We start from the raw sequence: 13563 nt of genomic DNA on the forward strand, positions 1-13563 counted from the left end.
CTTACTTTAAAACTTTTTAAATACAAAATAACTTATGTATTTCCTTTAAAATTGTATCTTCCTTGTGTTTTGTTTTTAAACACAAAAGTGAATAATTAATTTTACGTGCTTGCTCTCCCCCCCCCCCCCTAGCTTTAGGGCCCCTGCTTGTGCCTTATTTTGAGGTTTGAATGGTGCAGCGCTCACTGAGAGGGGAGGGCTACGGTCTTCTTTGGGGGGTTGAATGGTGCAGCGCTCACTGAGAGGGGAGGGCTATGGTCTTCTTTGGGGGGTTGAATGGTGCAGCGCTCACTGAGAGGGAGGGCTATGGTCTTCTCTGAGAGGGGGGGGGGTTGAATGGTGCAGCGCTCACTGAGAGGGGGAGGCCTATGTTCTTCTCTGGCTAGGGGGGGGGGGGGGGGGTTGAGGAGCTGAGGCCTCTTTATTTCTAGCCCTAAGCGGCGGAAGGGCGATGACTGACGAGCGAGTGTCCTAGTTTTGGAACAGGTATACATGTATTTATGTATGTAATTCAGCTTAGCATTTTAAAAGGACTACAAACACCTTCTGTAGTTGATTGTTCAATAAATCCCTGAACTATATGTTTAACAGATCTGTAACCCTGTCCATAGATATCAGAAGAAAATGTATATATGTTTGGTTAGCATTGTAAATGTGTGGCCACATCCGTGGTAGAAAATAATAAAAAAAAACTGGCAGGAGGGGTGTGTGGCACTCCCGTGTCAGTGTGGCACTCAATAGGAGATGCGAGGGACAAGAAGGGGAGTGGTACGTGTGTCGGAAAGAAGGGTGTGGCACACTTAACTGACAAGAGCACTGTGTAATCTTTCATATAGAATAGGGTAGTAGCACATTGCTGTATATACCTAAGCTTGTTAATAAAAAAAAAAGTGGAGTATAGAAAATTTATGAAATCATGCAGGGTAAAATCCAACCAAAAGGTAACTGCGGCAAATGTTGGAATTATAGGAGTTGCAGAAGTAACGGAGATAAGAAACTAACAAATAATCTCATTATATGAAGCATAGCAAACCCAGGAAGCAACGCCGTACATTCACAGACAAAAAATGTAGCGGGTCAAATGTTACGTCGATATAGTCTGAGAATCTACCGAGGACTCGGAGGAGGGACTCAGAAATTTGGCATATCATTGGGAAGAGCTGGTAGTGGGTGTAGGGGTGGAAGAGTGGAGGTGTTGGTAGTGGGTGTAGGGGTGGAAGAGTGGAGGAAGTGTTGGTAGTGGGTGTAGGGGTGGAAGAGTGGAGGTGTTGGTAGTGGGTGTAGGGGTGGAAGAGTGGAGGAAGTGTTGGTAGTGGGTGTAGGGATAGAAGAGTGGAGGAAGTGTTGGTAGTGGGTGTAGGGGTGGAAGAGTGGAGGAAGTGTTGGTAGTGGGTGTAGGGGTGGAGGTGTTGGTAGTGGGTGTAGGGGTAGAAGAGTGGAGGTGTTGGTAGTGGGTGTAGGGGTGGAAGAGTGGAGGTGTTGGTAGTGGGTGTAGGGGTGGAAGAGTGGAGGTGTTGGTAGTGGGTGTAGGGGTGGAAGAGTGGAGGTGTTGGTAGTGGGTGTAGGGGTGGAAGAGTGGAGGTGTTGGTAGTGGGTGTAGGGGTGGAAGAGTGGAGGTGTTGGTAGTGGGTGTAGGGGTGGAAGAGTGGAGGTGTTGGTAGTGGGTGTAGGGGTGGAAGAGTGGAGGTGTTGGTAGTGGGTGTAGGGGTGGAAGAGTGGAGGTGTTAGTAGTGGGTGTAGGGGTAGAAGAGTGGAGGTGTTGGTAGTGGGTGTAGGGGTAGAAGAGTGGAGGTGTTGGTAGTGGGTGTAGGGGTAGAAGAGTGGAGGAAGTGTTGGTAGTGGGTGTAGGGGTGGAAGAGTGGTGTTGGTAGTGGGTGGAAGAGTGGAGGAGGTGTTGGTAGTGGGTGGAAGAGTGGAGGAGGTGTTGGTAGTGGGTGTAGGGGTGGAAGAGTGGAGGTGTTGGTAGTGGGTGGAAGAGTGGAGGAGGTGTTGGTAGTGGGTGTAGGGGTGGAAGAGTGGAGGTGTTGGTAGTGGGTGGAAGAGTGGAGGAGGTGTTGGTAGTGGGTGGAAGAGTGGAGGAGGTGTTGGTAGTGGGTGGAAGAGTGGAGGAGGTATTGGTAGTGGGTGTAGGGGTGGAAGAGTGGAGGAAGTGTTGGTAGTGGGTGTAGGGGTGGAAGAGTGGAGGTGTTGGTAGTATGTGGAAGAGTGCAGGTGGTGTTGGTTGTGGGTGTAGGGGTGGAGGAGGTGTTGGTAATGGGTGTAGGAGTGGAAGAGTGGTGGTGGTGTTGTAGGAGTGGAGTGGAGGAGGTGTTGGTCGTGGGTGTAGGGGAGGAAGAGTGGATGAGGTGTTGGTCGTGGGTGTAAGGGTGGAAGAGTGGAGGAGGTGTTGGTCGTGGGTGTAGGGGAGGAAGAGTGGATGAGGTGTTGGTCGTGGGTGTAAGGGTGGAAGAGTGGAGGAAGTGTTGGTCGTGGGTGTAGGGGAGGAAGAGTGGAGGAGGTGTTGGTCGTGGGTGTAAGGGTGGAAGAGTGGAGGAGGTGTTGGTCGTGGGTGTAAGGGTGGAAGAGTGGAGGAGGTGTTGGTCGTGGGTGTAGGGGAGGAAGAGTGGTGGAGGTGTTGGTCGTGGGCGCCATCTGTGGGCCTGAGTGTGGCGGCCCCGGGAAGGTTGCCCACTCTCCGCCCCGACTTTCCTGGCCAGCAGGTCAAGAGCACCTCCAGCAGCGGTCACGGCAGGTCACCCACCACCGCTGCTCCCTGACCTTCCTCATCTTTAACCTTTCTCGGACCAGGTTATCTGATGATTATCCTCAGGTGATCACAACTGGAGAGCAAGATAACGACTGCTGGTGATGGTTGAGGCTTGTGGTGGGACGTCTGGCGCGCCGGCAAGTAAGCTTCTCAAAATTATATTTTAGCTCTAAGTCATAGTCATTATCTGGTAATTTGTTACTTTTAATGTACATCTACATCAAGATTAGTTTATTAAGACAGGGCAGCTGCAGCCTCTATGGGGGCCTCCTCCCCAGAAATATTGCTAGTTTTTACGTAATTTTACAAGCGGCGGCAGAGTTCAAATTTTATACTAGTAGTGTATTATACAATGATGTATTTGTCATCTCTACAGTCTGGGTTAACCAAGGTAGCCCGTGTAATGTCACCAACCCTTGTGGTTTGTGTTTTTTTTCATTGATGACATAAATATGAATTACGATAGAGAGTTTGAGCTCTGTTTATAGTTCATTTTAAGAGAACATAATGTTGCTAGACTGGATAGGTGAATGAGGTTTAATTAGTAAATTTACAAGTTAAATATAAGGGTAAAAGATGGGAGGTTCAGGAGACCTCTTGGACCCATATGCAAGGTAGTGCCACTTCAACCACATCCATCCTGACTGACATTAGTCCAAAACAATTTTTTTGCCTGCACCAGTGCATAGGACATCATACCTACGGTATCTGTGCCTGGGGAACCCTACAACCCAAATATGCCTAGGTTACACAATCGCAACTTAAAAGATCAAGTGCTATCCAGTCGTAATAGCTTTGCACTTTCTCCTGATAATTCCCTCCACCCCCTACCTTTCTTCCCCCTCTTTCCCTCCCTTTATACCTTTCTCCTCGTCTTCAATCATTCACCCTTGCCTCCTTTTATTTTGATTGATTTGAACATAAATGAGCATTAACAAACTAAATCCCAGACAGCATTCAGCACCCTTAACTCCTTGAATGTTAAATAGCAAGTCATTACAGGTGCATTGTCTTGCCATCAGAGCAACACCCGTTATTGTCTAGACACTTCGATGTGTGACAGAACTGTGGATGTCTCAATTTTGTTACATTTTAATTCAAGTGTTATGAAGTCGCCTGATTAGATTTGTACCATACTTCTGCCCGAAATGCTATGCATCTAATGTTATGTACTCTTAACAACTGAATGTACCATCTTTTATATAAATAAACAATAAGTAAAGTAAGTTTTGCAATGGAGCTGGTCGGCCGAGCGGACAGCACGCTGGACTTGTGGTCCTGGGTTCGATCCCAGGCGCCGGCGAGAAACAATGGGCAGAGTTTCTTTCACCCTATGCCCCTGTTACCTAGCAGTAAAATAGGTACCTGGGTGTTAGTCAGCTGTCACGGGCTGCTTCCTGGGGGTGGAGGCCTGGTCGAGGACCGGGCCGCGGGGACACTAAAGCCCCGAAATCATCTCAAGATAACCTCAAGAAAATGTCGTATTCTTTTCAGCCCTTTGAAATATGAATTGCTTTTTGTCCAAAGATCGGTGATTTGAGCTAATATATAACTAACCTTTGCTTGAAACAATCCAGCTAACTTTGTCGGTGATATTACAGTATGGTCCATAAATAAAAAGCTCAATTCCCAAACTTGTACTAACCAAGATATTTTCTAAATTTAAAAAGTGCCCCACTTCATATCTATGGTTTTATATATTTTTTATATAAAGCACCTTATTAATATCCTTTTGTTGTACCATTTTATCCATTTGTATACTTCAGTTGTCACCACATTACTCTGCCTTTTTAAAGGGAATGTAAATTATGGTTATTTAATCTGTAGGGGAGGTTACAGCAACCTAGGATTAACCATCTTTCTCTGCACATACTGTACTCAACAAACTTCTATAGTATGGTGCCCAAAATTTAACTACATAACCAAAATGTCTTATTAATAATGCTTCATTTCCTTATTTTGAAAATGTACACATTTCAAATATTGTACTTTAAAATGAACAAATTTTAATGTACTGTATTTAAAGTTAACTAATGTATGTCTTAGTTTTACAATTATTTAATTAACATATCCAGATCTTTTTTATTTTTTATTTTTTGCTGTCAGATTTAACAATTTCAATATTGTTCAGCTGATATAATTAATGACTTAATATCATAAAGTGGGCTGGAAACCCTTAACTAAATGGCATTTGCCAGTCTTGTCAGTATTAAATGTCTGTTCATGTAAATTGTTCCATTGCCATCGAGTCTGAAACTGCCACCCTGTTTTAGTATCATTAGCAAATTGATGTTTGCTAATTGATTAGCCAATGATGTTCAATCCTGTATCTGAATTGTTTGTGGAGAAGAGCTGGTGAGATTCACAATGTTTTCCAATTCTCTGAAAAGGTATCTTAAAACTATACTCCCAGGCAAATGCTGAATGAAAAAATGATGTACAGTATCTTAAAAACCAATTACTGTACATTCATTCTCATAATTTAAGCATGATCACACATGTGATGGAGGAGATAATTTTTGTTTAGAAAAAAGTTAATATACTGTACAAAATTTTTGGTGTATACCATAATCTGAATCCCAGAAACCTGAATTTTTTAATAATTTGAATGAATTAGTACTTATTGTGTGCAAATAAATGATAGAAGTAAGCCGATAAGTGATGAAAATGCGAGGCGAAACAGCGGAAGTGACCAAGTTATGATGCAAGAAAGTGTAAATTTTATAATTTTTTGGACATTCTTGGTAATTTTTTTTTTTTATAAATATTGAATATTTGGCTAATTTGAATGGGGTGAACGCCATATGGTTTCGATTACCAAGCATAGACAATGCTGTACTTTCATTTATAGCAGAATAAGTATGTGATGTCTGGATATTATATATAGAAGCTTAACTGAGCATTTGCCCATCCACTTGGGCTGGGTGGTAGAGCGATGGTCTCGCTTTATGCAGGTCGGCGTTCAATTCCCGACCGTCCGAGTGGTTGGGCACCATTCTTTCACCCCCGTCCCATCCCAAATACTTATCCTGACCCCCTTCCAGGTGCTATATAGTCATAATGGCTTGGCGCGTTCCCTTGAAAGTCTTTCTCTTAACTGAGCATTTATTCATGCAGTTTGAATGTATAAGATGGCTAGTTATGCCAGATAGTGTGGTAAACCAGAGGTTACAGTAAGTTTGTGCGGAAGGGTTTGCCAAGCACTAGGGTTGGTAAACAATACTGTACTGTGCACGTTTATTTTTTTTATAAATGTTTGTTAATATTCTGCCTCATTGCAAGCAAGTAGATATCAGATGGCCAAAATGTTTTTTCTTCTTTGGCCCAGTAATGGTGGTGATTGCATTGCCTTGCATAAGGATATGAATGACAAAATTGTGTAATTAGATTAATGCTTTGGATAATTGTTATACTGCATTATTAATTTGGTAAAACATTAATAATAAATATATTTTCTTTCAGGCAACCTTGATACATAATGATTTCAACTTATTGGGTTTATAAGACTGAAGATGGATGATCAGTGAACACACAATTAGTGCTAAAAGTAACTTTGAAAATGAGTGCTATATCTAGACTCTCTTTGACATCAACTATACAGAACCAAAGTAAACTTTACCTAACATGTAAGAATATTTGACCAGATAATAAGTGAATGAGCTCTAGACGATACTAAGGGAGGTTGTAAAAAAATTTCTTTTGCGCTTGAATGTTTAACTCCCCAAAAAAGTACTGTAGTAATCTTTTTGGAAAAATATATTAAATAATATGGATGTTGTATGGTACAGAAACAAAGTGAAGATAATAATGTTTTAAAATTTAAATGATTAAAGTTACTACCCATGATGTATATGGAGACAGGTATCATAACAAGTTCATGAAGTTTGACAATACAGTACTGTATATACTGCAGCAGTTATGAGTTTCAGTGAAAAAAATGTTTCCATTTGTGGTGATGCTGACCCTTTGCCTGCTTATAAAGTCCAAAAAAGAGAAGATAATAAGAAAACTAGAAAGGATTCGTTAAGAAAAAAACCATTGCCCTTGAGCTATGCAAGTACAGTTAAGCCTGCAAGCTATAGTGGTAAACAAGTAATTATACCCAATCATACACTAACCAGAAAACCAAGTCATTGTATAGCAATGGGGGACTCTTCCAACCCTAAGGTTAATTTTCCAAACCATATTGAAGGGGTTAGTATGTTTGGCCCCGATAAAGTATTGCTGGTAAAAGTTACGGATAATAGAAATGATGTTGAAAGTATGAAAGGAAAGTCTTTAGTAAAATTTCAAGAAAAGCCATTTTCATTTGGATCCTTTGGAAACAAATTGGTTAAGTTAACCTCATCAAGAATAATGGAAGAAAAGAATATTAATGATACTAGGTTAGGAAAGAGGGAGGCAGACTTTGTATTAGAAAGGTCATCATATCAGCAAAGTGGTGTATGTGTGAATTATGAACCCATTAAACTTAAAACTCAAAGTAAAGCAAGTCATGAATCCGGTAGCATAATAAATAAAACTCTGCATTCCAACATAATTAATTATAGAGATATACCAAACAAACCCATCACAAATAATAGTTCAGAAAAATCCTTTCCTTATGATAGATGTTTAGCTGATACAGGCACTAACTCTATTAAAATAAATACAATCAATATATTATCTAAAAGGAAGTGCAGTAATGAAGGCAGTCAAAAACTAAAATATACTCTGCCTGGTTTAAATAGCATGGCATTTTCTGGAAATGGTTCCATGGAAGACACGCAACAAATATTTTCAAATTCAACACGCAAGGCATTTAATGTTCAAAATACATTATCGGAAAGCTCTAATGTGTATGGTGGATGCTTAAAACAATCCAAAGATGAAACATACCAGGTTAAGTGTTTGGAAGATGGCTGCTGTAGCATTAAAAAGATACAAGAAAGACCTGAAGTATTTCAGTCAAATGACAAAAAAATGATTCCTAAAGTATACAAGCTGAGTACCGGGAAACAACATAACAAGCAAATGGAATTACAAAAGCTTAGAGATAGTAATTCATCCAAGGGCTTTTTTTCTTCATCAAATGATAATTTTGAAAGCTTGCTAGGCAATCTGCATCACAGTCATGGTACCAAGGAAACTATTCCAAATTTAGATAATGTTGAATATTTGTTTCCTTCCCCAGATGTGGACAAGTCCACATATCAAAATTATACCAGTGATACTGCTAACGAGTGTGTGCCTCAAAATGTGTTAAAACCTCCTGAAAAAAGTTCAGCTGAGCTTAGTAATTCCTTCCACTTAGCAGGTCAATCTGACTTGAATGTGAAAAACTCTGAAAGGCTTCCAGACTTTACTGAATGTTTTTCAACTTCTGGCAAAATAAATTCAGTGAGGACTGCACCGGCATCATTTCCTGATGATTACTTTACCCAGCAAAAAAGTTATTCTCCAAGTAATTCTCTCAACACAAGCAACCATGATAACGAAAGTTCCTTGAGGGGTTTAGAAGATCTTATGTTACAAGATTTACCAGAGCACATTGAGGTAAATAAGGATGACAAATTTACAGATTTAAATTTTTTGGATCAAACTGAAGTTTCTGAGGAATTTTGTGTAACCAGTGATACTGCAAATTTAATTAATGGCAGTACAAATTATGTTACCGATAGCATCTCGTCTGCTATTTCGTGTTCAGAAGCATGGCACCTTGAAACAGGTATCATAAAACCAGCTCAGAATGTGTGTGACAAATCGGTATTTGGAAATGGAATACTATCCTCGCAGGAAAATTCCTCTGATGTAACAGTTGCATCTCAAGTCTCCACAAGTAATGTGGTGTGGACCCTTCAAACACCACAACCATCAGTTGCTTCCAACTTTAAATCACTTACTAACCCTAGAGAAATGGTTGCTGATGAAATGAAATCTAGTAATGGAAAGGGCAATTATTGTATTGAGACATGTATGGATGATTTACTTAAAAACTGCATTGATGAAAATGTAAATGTTGACACAAATCATTGTAGTTTAATGGACAAATTCCAAAAGGTTGATGATAGCTTTTCAACAAGCATTTTGGGATTTGACAAAGAAAGCAAAGCCAGTATGGAATTAAACAAGAACATGTGGTCTGAAAATTTATTGAAGTCAGACAATGAAGTGCATTCTGGTTGTGCCGATAATAATTATACCTCTGAAGTGCTAGCTGTGACCAAGTTCTCATCAGAAAGTTTATCCACTGGATATTCAGAAGTTCCTACGTTAAGTGACTGGACATCAGACATTAATTCTGATATTGATAATGTGCCTCTCTTGCTAGCAAAAGGTTCAAATTTAGTAACTTCTGCAGATGCTGAGAATATAATTATAAAAAACAACCTGCAGCCAACACACACGAAACTGAAGGAGCTGAACCCTAACATTTCCAGTAATGAATCGTCAGACAAGTTAGAAGTAGTGCCTTTAACACAAGTCGGCAGTTTGTCTGAACCTTATAATTCGATAGATGCATATAATCCTAATGATATTAATAACTTGCTAGATTCTTTTTTCAAAGAGACTGAACAACATGGTGTAGATACTGATGGTAGTAAAAACTCGTGTACATATCCCTTGATTGACGAGTTAAATTTTTCAGCTAAGAACATGGGAGTTGATGATAAATCATTGATGGATGATATTTTTAAAGATATAGATAATGACAACTTTACCTCATCAGCTGAAAAGGATGATATAGAAATTTTATATGATCAACCAGTGGCAAAAAGAAAAAATGAAGCTGCCTCATCTGGAACAGTGACCTCATTACCACAGTCGATGTCAGGGACTCGACCTAAAAGTGTTTCTGGCATTAACTCGTCTGACAAGACAAAAACTAAATTACAAAGCAAAAGAATACCAAGAAACGTGTCATTCAAGACACGGCCAGCTAGCAGACCAATTAAATGTGTTGTCCGTGGGCAAGTAGTTGAAAATAAATTACAGAAACAACCAAGACCCTTACGTTTTGTTCTGGATAAAGACAGGAGGCTGCAGAACCAGGATGGCTCTACATCTTGGCCTAGGAGAGAGGAATTTAACCCTGAAAAATTTAACCTCCCAAGAAACAAAAATGCAAGCAATAAGATGCGGCAAATAGAGAGTAGCATTGCAGTAGGTTCACAGATAAAGCCTATGCCTAATATACTTCCTGCAACATCTGTTTCTACAGGTGATATTGCTACAACAGTTAACAAAATAATGGTGCCATATAATATGGCTGAAGCTTCTAAGTTTGTTTTGCCTGTTGGAAGAACTGGGTTAAGTATCTCTATTCCAAAAACTGCTCCAACAAGCATTGCATCTTTCATGCCAGCTCCAGAAACAAAGTGTTACATACCTTCATTAACCAAACAAACAAAGAAAAATTTCTCTGAGGCCCAAGTTGTTGCAATCACGACTAATGTTAAATCTCAAACTCCAGCTCTGGTGTCTAATCTCCCTGAACAGAGAAATGCTGTTATCCTGTCCCAGGATGCAAGAAAAATTATAATTCCCACAACTGTTATAACTCAGCCAATGTATCATGTGCCCATTCCTCAAACTTCAACCATAGAATCGCTCTACGTGATGGTCCCAGCCTGTTCAGGTGCACAGATCGTGTCTGGATCTGGTACACCATCACTGGTGCCTAACATTCTACCTTGGAATACATCTGCACCACTATGCAGTGCTAATTCTGTAATCCCAGCTCAAGCTGGCAGTTTTACTGGTAAACGGCCAATTGCAAAATATTGTCTAAAAAGCTATGTTCATCCAATTGCTTCCAAAGGCAACACTGTAAAGTCTGCTGCATTTTTAAGTACAAAGGCGCCTGTGGCATTTGAGGGTAAAACATCAGAAACTGTTAAAATATTAATAAATACTAAGGCCAACAGTATAGATAATGTGGACACTTCTGTAAAGTTACAAGAAGAGGGTGTGTCCACTGATGAAATAATTAGTGACCAAAATTTAAAATCTGATTATGTCCAGAAACTTCGACACAAGATATTGAAGAAGAAACCCTACCCTGACTATATTCATAAAAAGTTTAGTAAACTTCTCAGAGATGAATTAAGACTACACTTACCAAATTTTCCAGAGTCTATTCTTATGTTACTTAATCTTCCACCTCAAGCTGTTGAGAGAGGCTACTTCAGTCTGAGAGACTTAAATGCTTTACGTACCCAGGCATTAAGACTACGTTTAGGAATTATTTTTAGGGACCATGTTAAAGTTTGCAAAGTTCAAAACTGTGCAACATGCTTTGAATTTCTCCAACAAAAAGAATCATTCTCATTGGCAGAAAAAGAAAAATCTGCAAGTTCAAAGTTGAGAGTTCGAAGCAGGTCTAACACTGGAAGGGGGCGTTCTCGTGGCCGGGGCCGTAAGAGAAGAGGGGGACGAATTGCTTTTGAAGAACGTGAAGATGATCCCAGCTATGAACCACCTCAAAGCTTCTTTGCCACCTCAAAGAGGAAATTTGAAGATAACCAAAACAAAGCTGTGAAAATATCCAGATCATACAATTCTTCTCAGAACTCTTTCAAGCCTGGTGTATCATCAGATTTGGTTAATGAAAGTAAAGCCATGGATAACCTCTTGTGCTGTGTGATGAAAATGAAACGATCAAATTCTGAATCGGACATTCACACACTAACAGAAATACCTGTAAGTTCTATTAAAGATGACAGACCTCGTAGTTTTGACGATTCCTACCTCATGCTCTATCACACTATTAAAGACTCGTGTAGGTGCCAAAGTTTGTTTTGGTCAGGAAATGTTAAAAGAAGTAATGATAATAAAAAGAGCAAACTTAAACAAATTATACAAGATGATTGTGAAACCAAGATCGTAACAAAATTGGAAAGTTTTCAGCATATGTTGAAGGCTGCGGCTTACGATTTACTCTTGAAAAAACAACTAGAAAGAGGTGAGTGCTGACTCTTTTTATTTAGTTTGGTAGGATAACAGGTTTTTAATTATAAATTTTTAGTCATTTATAAATTGGTTAAAAATTTTTTTCAAAATCATGTACAATTTTGTTGTGCAGTGCCCTTTGGTATGTATTTTGAGCAATAATTTTGTCAACTATTATATTCCACAAAGGCACCAAATAAGCTGTTTAACATTAAAGGGTGTGCTTTATTGTGAATCTAATTCTAGTGATTACCCAAGTGTAGTTACAGGATGAGAGCTGCACTCGTAGTGTCTTGTCATCCCAGTACAGTAATTTATCAGATAAGGCGTTGAAACTACTGATGGTTTTGGCCTCCACCACCACCACACTTGTTCCAACTGTCTACCGCTCTGTTTGCAAAAGTGAAATTTCTAATATTTTTTTCTGCAGGTTTTTCGTTAGTTTGAACCTGCCTCCTTCTTGAAGTTGCAGTTTTCAAAAACTCTTCTTTCTCAATTTTGTCAATACCTGTTAATATTTTGTATGTAGTGTTCATATCACCTCTCTTCTATCTTCTAGCTTAGTATATTTAATACCTCTAACCTCTCCTTATAGCTCTTGTTTTTCAGTTCCCAGAGCCATTTAGTTGCATATCATTACACCTTTTTCAGTTTGTGTGCTTGCTGAGACGGGGGCACCATACAACCACTGCATATTCCAACTTTGGTTTCAGAAAGGTCATGAACAATTTCTTTAACAATTTCTCTATCCTTGTACTTAAAAGCACTTCTAAAGTTGTAAGCATAGCATACAAATCCTTGCACATTGTTCTTTATGTGGTCCTCAGGTGACAGTTTTCTAAACAGAACCACCTGTACATCTCTACAGTATAAGAATTCTTTTAAAACTTTTCTACATAATTTGTAGGTTTTATGTGGCCTCTTTCCTCCTATTCCACGATCCATAATGTGGCATTTATTCACTCTGGACTATGAGGCCAAGGAGGAATTCTCCACCGACTCCCTAGCAACTTGGACCTTGCAGGAGACAGCTTAAAGAGATTTACCTGAGGGCCACTAACACTAGTGGCCTTGACGAGGGCAGGAAGCCTAGGGACTTGTTGATGGTTCCCCCATTTGCCTTGATCCTCTCCAGAGGGATTTTGAAAACCAAACAGTTTTGACATTTGTAGATTTGGTGGATAGTCAGTTCTATGGGTTTATAACCCTGTCGGTGAAAAAGCATCTCCTGTTCTCAGTCCTACATTGTGGTTTGTTGTGATTGAAACTGTTGCTTCTTATTTGTGTTATCTGACTTTGAAGAAATTGTCAGGATCAATATCCTCCAACTTCATAATTTTAAAAGTTTCAATGAAATCTGCCCTGTCATGCCTGGCTTGCAGTCTTTTAGGCCTGTGGCCCTCAACCATTCCTGCTTTGAGAGATGACTTCGCTCTGGAATGACTTTTGTTGCCCAGTGTTGCACTTTCTCCAGAGCAGCTATGTCCTTCTGAAAGTGAGGTCTCCATGCTTGGATAAAGTAATCCAAATGGGGGCCCACCAGAGATTTACACAGTTGAATCACTACCTTCTTTTCCTTAAAGTTAAAGGTACGCTTGATTATTCCAAGGGTTTGTTTAGCTTTTTTGACTGCTGCTCCTACCTGTTGTGTAATTTTTAGTGAGTGATTCATTTTGACTCCCAGGTCCTTTTCTTCAATTTGCTGTAATGTAATAGCATTCATTTGGTAGTTGTGGCATGGGTTATGCCCCACATGCAAGATCTTGCATTTGTCAATATTTAAAAAGCATTTGCCAGTCTTCTGACCATTTGTGGAGTTAATGTAGATCTCTTTGTAGCATTTCAATATTATTATTTCCCACTTTACCATAAATCTTTGCCATCTG

The 13563-nt window shown here is 39.7% G+C and overlaps 2 protein-coding genes across 2 annotated transcripts in view; one reads left to right on the forward strand and one right to left on the reverse strand.

The window, feature by feature from the left end:
- Positions 1-1131: 1131 nt before the first annotated feature.
- LOC138356415 (uncharacterized) lies at positions 1132-2631 on the reverse strand. The gene has a single exon (XM_069312556.1). The coding sequence runs from the start codon at positions 2629-2631 to the stop codon at positions 1132-1134; it is 1500 nt and encodes a 499-aa protein (XP_069168657.1).
- An 8-nt stretch (positions 2632-2639) lies between these two features.
- LOC123773745 (uncharacterized) overlaps positions 2640-13563 on the forward strand; it is a 38793-nt gene continuing 27869 nt past the window's right edge. Inside the window, exons 1-2 of the mRNA XM_045767641.2 lie at positions 2640-2887; positions 6209-11690. Of these exons, the coding sequence (XP_045623597.2) occupies positions 6665-11690 (5026 nt within the window). The 5' untranslated portion in view covers positions 2640-2887; positions 6209-6664. The remainder of the gene's footprint in view (positions 2888-6208; positions 11691-13563) is intronic.

This window comes from Procambarus clarkii, chromosome 72, assembly GCF_040958095.1.
Source record: "Procambarus clarkii isolate CNS0578487 chromosome 72, FALCON_Pclarkii_2.0, whole genome shotgun sequence".
NCBI classification, from domain to species: Eukaryota; Metazoa; Arthropoda; class Malacostraca; order Decapoda; family Cambaridae; genus Procambarus; species Procambarus clarkii.

Coding starts and splice junctions, on each gene's coding strand:
- LOC138356415 (XM_069312556.1), bottom strand. CDS start 2,631: ATGGCGCCCACGACCAACACCTCCACCACTCTTCCTCCCCTACACCCA.